The sequence below is a fragment of the Octopus bimaculoides genome, chromosome 10, assembly GCF_046866305.1.
Source record: "Octopus bimaculoides isolate indiv1 chromosome 10, ASM4686630v1, whole genome shotgun sequence".
Lineage (NCBI taxonomy): Eukaryota > Metazoa > Mollusca > Cephalopoda > Octopoda > Octopodidae > Octopus > Octopus bimaculoides.
This window is the reverse complement of record NC_142937.1, coordinates 91,188,730-91,196,323: the sequence shown is the minus strand read 5'-3', so window position 1 is coordinate 91,196,323 and position 7,594 is coordinate 91,188,730. Positions and strand designations below refer to the sequence as shown.

The 7,594-nt window shown below is 39.3% G+C and overlaps 1 protein-coding gene across 2 annotated transcripts in view; it reads right to left on the bottom strand.

Annotated features, from left to right (window-relative positions):
- Window positions 1-202: 202 nt before the first annotated feature.
- LOC106869395 (cerebral cavernous malformations protein 2 homolog) overlaps window positions 203-7,594 on the bottom strand; it is a 32,022-nt gene continuing 24,630 nt past the window's right edge. For both annotated transcript variants that reach the window (XM_089358998.1, XM_089358999.1), the window contains exons 8-12: window positions 7,232-7,280; window positions 6,531-6,687; window positions 5,701-5,839; window positions 4,159-4,288; window positions 203-3,379 (exon numbers count right to left, since the gene is read on the bottom strand). In XM_089358998.1, coding sequence (XP_089215124.1) covers window positions 3,250-3,379; window positions 4,159-4,288; window positions 5,701-5,839; window positions 6,531-6,687; window positions 7,232-7,280 — 605 coding nt within the window. In that variant the 3' untranslated portion in view covers window positions 203-3,249. The remainder of the gene's footprint in view (window positions 3,380-4,158; window positions 4,289-5,700; window positions 5,840-6,530; window positions 6,688-7,231; window positions 7,281-7,594) is intronic.

The window sequence follows — 7,594 nt, the reverse complement described above, 5'->3', positions numbered from 1 at the left end:
ACTTATTTAATTGACCCTGAAAGGATGAATGGCAAAGTTGATCTTGATGGAATTTGAACTCAGAACGTAACAGCAGACACAATACTACTAAGCATTTCGCCCGGCGTGCTAACGATTCTGCCAGCTCACTGCCTTGCATATTCAGCTGTTGCTCAACTGATTCTGTAAATAAAAATGTCATAAAATAAAGCTTGACAATATATAAGGTTCTAATATATATTTTTTATTTCCTTGTTACTGTTGTTGATGTTAATATGTCATTGTGGAGAAGAGGAGCAAGGTTCAAATCCTATAGTAGACACTGGATTAAACAGAGAGCAAGAATTAGAGAAGGATAAACACTAGGATAGTATTGCTACTTTATTAAACGATTTGTGTGTGTGTGTGTGTGTATGTGTGTGTATGCACCCTTTTCGAGGCATGATATAATAATGGTTTGAGTTTGTTTGTTTCCAGTCTTCCATGAAAGACATGTCTAGCTTTGAGAAACGATTACTTTGCTTCAAAAGAGGGTTGGTGACAGGAAGAGCATCCAGCTGTTGAAAATCTGTCCAACCCATACAAGCATGGAAAAGCAGATGTTAAAAAAAAAAAACTGATAAACAATATGAGACAGACAGAGAAAAATGTGTGTGTGTGTGTGTATTTGTAATATAAAATGTACAGGGCTTTAGTGTAGGTCCGGCCCTGACCTTCAGTCACAAGGGAAGATGCCTCCTTACAACATAACAAATAAGCAATCTATAAACATGGCTTCAATGAAAAGACATGAATGTGTTTCTGGGTGTAATATTGAAATATTTTCCTGTAAGACATGTCACTGGTTTACAGCAAGCAATCTTTTAATTGGTGTTTATACTTTAGTAAGTTGTAGTGTAATGCAACACCACGACCTGCGAAAAAGATCAGGCCGTTTGGTGAGTAAACCAACAAGAATGGTTACTGAAAGCTAGGTGTTTCGAATGGAGAAAGTGATTCAGCTGAAAAACAACACACACACACGTGCGTATACAACCTGTGAGTGTAAAAAGGCGATATAAATTAGCAGTTGATTTGAGCCAACAACCAGGAAGATAAACTCATTTAGTTGAGTCAACAATCAGGCCAGCTATACAGGGTACACTTCTCTATGGGTGGTATATATTGCACCATGACAACAACAAAAAAAAACAAAAACGAGAACCATTCAACAGCATTTTGACCAATTGCTACAGTGAATGTAGGTCAAATATATCATAGCCATATCATAACAACTGTTCAACTATTTGAGAAAGACAGAGAGAAAGAGAAAGAGAGGGAGAGAAAGAGAGAGAGAGAAAGAGAGGGAGAGAAAGAGAGGGAGAGAAAGAGAGGGAGAGAAAGAGAAGGAGAGATTGTGTGTGTGTGTGTGTGTGTGTGTGTGTGTGTGTGTGTGTGCGTGTGTTACTCATTATTTGTAATAACAACAGGATGGTATTTTAAACTAGTTTGTCAGCATTCCTAGAAACCTCAAATGTCAGTGTAAATACCTGTCAGAAGGTTGTTTATCTGTGTGTGTGTGTGTTTGCCAATCACTCTATCTGTCTCTCTCTCTCATACACACACACACACACACACACGCTCTCGCTTTTTGTCTCTCTCTCTCACAAACACACTTTCTCTCTCACTCTGCCCTCTCTTTGTCTTCTCTCTCCTCTCTTACTCTGTTCCCCCGCTCTGTATCTCTTCTCTCTCTCTTTCTTTCTCACTTTCTCCCTTCCTTTCTCTTAGACAGGCTTTCTTGGATGGGATGCTGTGTTCCCATTAACAACATCACAGTCAAGATGCAGCTTTTCATTTGTTTCCTCATCAACAACAGAAATCTAAAGTGTATGTGGTGCATATGTTGAGCATGCGAGTGAGTTGTGTGTACCTGTGTGCATAACTATGCATGTACATGAGCACATATGTATGGGGGTATATGTGCATGTGTATATGTGTGTGTTCTGTGTAGATGTCTGCATGTTTGTGCATCTGCAAGGACATCAGTGAGTGCATTTTGTGCACATGCAAATGTGCATTATTTGCATACATTGCATATATACACATATGCATATGCATTTGTGGATGTGCATGCCATCCATGGCCATCACGTCTCATCCAAAGTGTCTTTTCCTTTTTCCAAGTTGTTAGGTTGTGATTTGAGGGAGACTTGGTTGTTATTTCTAGCAAGTTGAGTGACCACCAACTGACTCTGTTATTGGCTCCAGAGAAATTGTTTTTACAGCTGGGTGGGAGAGTGAAGGTTTGGGTCCAACTAGAAACCACTCATCAGTAAAAATAAGGGGCAGCAGCCTGGCTTTATTTTCAAACAGGAAGAAATGAAGGAAGCAGAGCCAAATGTCTTGCTCTGGTTATTCTTTCCTTCTTTTGAAACTTTCAGACACAGAGGCCTGTGGCCATGCTGGGGCGTTACATATTTCTGTTTATGAATTATTGTAAGGAGGCAAACAGTACCCAGGGCCTTTGTGGGTCACACTCACTCACAGATCAGTGATATATATATATATTCTTGTATATAATGTGTTGTGAATATATGGAAAGAAATCCCATAAAACTCAACAACAATTTTGATAAAAATGAAGAGAAGGTGAGTTTTATGGGATTTCTTTCCATAAATTCACATAACACACCATTATACAAGTATTATTTTCATATTCGCAAACCTACGCCAGAAAGCTACCAGCAAAATATGAAGAATCCATATTAGAAATAATTTTTTGGAAACCTCCAAATTAAAGGACAAATCTAATTCAACTTTTTTACACCTGTATATATATATATCATCATCATCATCATTGTTTAACGTCCGCTTTCCATGCTAGCATGGGTTGGACGATTTGACTGAGGACTGGTGAAACCGGATGGCAACACCAGGCTCCAATCTAATTTGGCAGAGTTTCTACAGCTGGATGCCCTTCCTAACGCCAACCACTCCGAGAAATAGAGAGAGGGAGAGAAAGGAAGATAGTTGTATATAAAAAAAAAAAAAGATATCATAAGTAATGTTTCTATGGGAACAGTTTTGGAAGTTTGAAACAGGTAGCAAAGGGTGGATGGGTAGATGATTAGTGGAGGAGTTGGGAACTGAAGTGTCACTCAGTAGCATGGACTGTCATAAATGATGGGGGGGGGGTGCATTGGAAAAAGAAACAAAAAAAAATAAAACATAAATACTAAAGAGAAGGCAAGAAGGTCTGTATGTGGGTGTGGGGGGGGGGAAGTCAGATTTCATGACACAAAGCTGTCCACATCGACACTGTTCTCCATGTTATCGATCTGGTCCGAGATGCAGTCCATCATTCGATCAAATTCATCCATATCTCCGCTGTTTATTGAGTGAGTTGTAATGCCGTTGTCTCTTGATAAATTGGTTGGAGAAACGTGAACAGAAAAACAAAAGGAAAAAAAGAAGTAAATAACATGAAATTATATTAAACAAATCATACACACACACACACACATATATATACAAGGGTTGGACAAAATAATGGAAACACCTTAAAATTTGAAGCAAACTTATTTTAACATGGAGTAGGACTGCCTTTGGTAGTAATTACAGCTTGAATTCTATGAGGTATGGACTCGTTCAAAGTTTGAATTGTTTCCAAAGGAATTTTCATCCATTCTTCAGCTAAAACAGTCTCCAGTTCTTGTAATGATGATGGTGGAGGATATTGACTCCTAACTTGTTTTTCTAAAATGCACCATTAATGTTTAATAATATTGAGATCTGGGGACTGTGGTGGCCAGATAAGATGTTCAGCTTCACTAGAATGTTCCTCATGCCATTCAGTAACAACTTTAGCTGTGTGAATCGGTGCATTATCATCTTGAAAGATTGCGTTTCCCTCCAGAAACAGTTAAATTTGATCAGATAAAATGCTTAAATAGTCTTTATTTGTCTTCCCACCAGCGCCTGACAACTGATGTTGGCGTGTTTACAACTCTGTAACTTAGCAGTTCGACAAAAGGGACCCATAGAGTAAGTACTAAGCTTACAAAGAATAAGTCTTGGGGTCGATTTGTTTGACTAAAAGGCGGTGCTCCAGCATGGCCACACTCAAATGACTAAAACAAATAAAAGTGTAACCAATCAGTAAATTAAAGACAGATAAATAAACCCAGTGGATGACTTACTTGCAGAGCTGGGAATTGCTGTGGAAGCTGGAGATGGTTCCATGGCCATTTGCTGGAAGCGCCATAGAATTTTTAGACAGGAATTCTTCAAACACATGATAGTCTTTTGCTTCTATGAAAGGACCCATGCCTAATAGAGATGTTAATAGAAAGACATCGCATTAGAAAATAGTGTGGAGATGGAATTGAAAGAATAACAGAAGAATGGTTCTTGAAGGCGTTGTTTAGCCCAAAGTCAGTCCAGAGTGGGGCCACAGGAACCTTTGTCCCAGGTGCAAAATTTCTGAAGGATAATTACAAAGTAGCAGTAATAAATAAACAAAATAGTGGGCTCTCCCTGGGTGCTCATGATTATTATTATTTATGTTATTTTTAAACATTATTAGTGTTATTTTATTTTTAGCTATAGTGTATCTAGGGTAGCGAAGGTGCATAGCTCAGTGGTTAGAGCATCAGGCTCACAAGCATGAGGTACTGAATTCGATTCCTGGACCAGGCTGTGTGTTGTTTTCTTGAGCAAGGCACTTTATTTCAATTTCACGTTGCTCCAGTTCACTCAGCTGTAGAAATGAGTTGGGACATCACTGGTGCCAAGCTATATCGGCCCCTTTGCCTTTCTTTTGGATAACATCGGTGGCATGGAGACAGGAGGATAGTATGTATGGGTGACTGATAGTCTTCCATAAACAACCTTGTCCAGACTTGTGCATCAGAGGGGAACTTCCTAGGGGCAATCCCATGGTTGTTCATGACTGAAGAGGGTCCCTTTTTTTTTTCATCTAGGGTAACATTATCTCATGTATACTTCTTGTTTGAAGAAAGTAAGGTGTGATTTGAGGGAAGTTTGGCTGCTATTCCTAGATAGCCAGTGTCTGAATTAAAGACAGGATGTTTATATGTGAATTGTTTTTGAGGCTGGTATCGACCACATTCGGATGATGCTTTTTACGTGCCACCAGCATGAAGAGCCAGTCAGGCGGCACAGGTTGAGGTGTTATTAGCTTTAGTTTGGGCTTTAGTTCTTCCAGCAATGCTCAACACATTTGGCAGCAACTTTCCTCCGCTGGGTTCAGTTGGTTGCTTGTCTTGTACATCCATTCCATGTAATGGTGACTATCTTCAGACCATCTTGGAATGTCTGCCACCAAATGATTTTCTGTCTGTTATGAAATGCCTGTCATCAAATGGTTCCCAAGTCAAGTCATGGCTGTTTTAGGAGAGCAATACAAGGTAGATTTTGGCAAGTCTGATACACAAAGCGGGCATGAATAGGGGTGGTGCACATATCGCTAGATAGGGGTATAATCCAGGTAAACTTGGGTAGAGATGGTAAATAAGATGGACTTGGGTAGGTATGATATATAGGGTGGACCTGGATAGAGTTGGTATACAAGGTAGATTTGAATAGGGGTGGTACATATACTGCGATTTCATAGCAATAGAAATTACAGTAGTTGTGTTAAAATGGTATTTGAGAGAAGTGAAATGACAAAGAATGTCTCCAAGATGTCTGTGGAATGAAATTACTGATTGATATCTCACCAGTCATCATATGTTTCCTTTCTTGTCCGAACAAATTGAAAACTTCTTTGCAAAATTCTCCTGTGGTTGCACCTTTCTGTCGAGCAGTGAGCAGAACAGCAAACTGACACAGTTCTGTTTTGGTGAGGCATTTGTGCAGCTGCAACATCAACAACAACAATATTAATAGTGACAACAAAAACAACAACTTTATGAATGAATCACAACAACAACTTCAACGCTTTTGTTACTGTATTTATTTTGAGATGCTCTGTTTCTTTCAATTAATTTTAAATATAACAAAGAATTTAGTAAAATAACTTAGTTATCATTCAGCTAGTGTTAGGAACATAAATTGATGATGATGATGATGATGATGATGATGATACTCTTTACTCTCTTTTACCTGTTTCAATCATTTGACTGTGGCCATGCTGGAGCACCGCCCGACCCCAGGACTTATTCTTTGTAAGACTAGTACTTATTCTATCGGTCTCTTTTACTGAACTGCTAAGTTACGGGGATGTAAACACACCAGCATCGGTTGTCAAGCGATGTTGGGGGACAAATACAGACACACAAACAAATACACAAACACAAATATACATATATATATATATATATATATATATATATACACACACGACATGCTTCTTTCAGTTTCCGTCTACCAAATCCACTCACAAGGCTTTAGTCAGCCCAAAGCTATAGTAGAAGACACTTGCCCAAGGTGCCACGCAGTGGAACTGAACCCAGAATCATGTGGTTGGTAAGCAAGCTACTTACCACACAGCCACTCCTGGATAATGATGATGATGATGATACAAGTATAAAGACACTTTGAGGCTTACCTTCTTCAGATAATCTTGAATGACCTCAGAATAATCACCACCAGTCAGACTAATCTCACTTTCGGTGGTTACACTAATTGTGCGCTTGGATGCTTTTGGGGAACGGCTGTAGGATGAAGTGTTGTTCTTGGTAAGGTTCTGGTCAGAGGTTGTTATACTGGAATGGAAGAGAAACAGAACAAATGAAAACTGTTGACAGATACACATCACATTTTACAGCTCTGGAAAACAAGAAAATAGGGAGGACAGCAATGATGAAAAGTACCAGTAATACACTGTGGTATTTAGATCACCTACTGCTTACCAATGGAACTGCTCCTTTAGAGATGGCTATGTGCACTTTAGAGATGGCCAAGGGCACTTTATTATTTACTCTTTATGTCATCATCGTCGTTTAATGTCCATTTTCCATGCTGGCATGGGTTGGACGGTTTGGCTGGGAGGCTGCACCAGGCTTCAGTCTGATCTGGCAATGTTTCTACAGCTGGATGCGCTTCCTAATGCCAACCACTCCGAGAGTGTAGTGGGTGCTTTTTACATGCCACCAGCACAGGAGCCAGTCAGGCAGACAGGCCTGGCATCGGCCACGATCAGTTGATACATTTTACATACCACTGGAAAACGTTATAGTGGATATCTCTAAATACTGAGGTTAAATGTCTAAATGAATAAACAGAAATAAAAATAGAGGGAGAACTTACTACGATGGTTTCAGTGCTGTGTCTTGGGCATTGTTAATGGTGGTGGAGTCTGGAGATCAAATACAGAAACAAGAATGAATACACATAGATAAAACACATGCACATACACACACAAAGAAAGCCATATTAATACATGGGAGTATATATATATATATATGTGTGTGTGTGTGAGCGAGCATACATATACACACGCTTAAACACAAGCACACACATAGATACATAACCATCATCATTTAATGTGCGTTGTCCATGCTAGCATGGGTTGGACGGCTTGCCTGGGATGGCACATATATATATATATATATATATATATTTGTTGTATTCTTTTACTTGTTTCAGTCATTTGACTGTGGCCATGCTGGA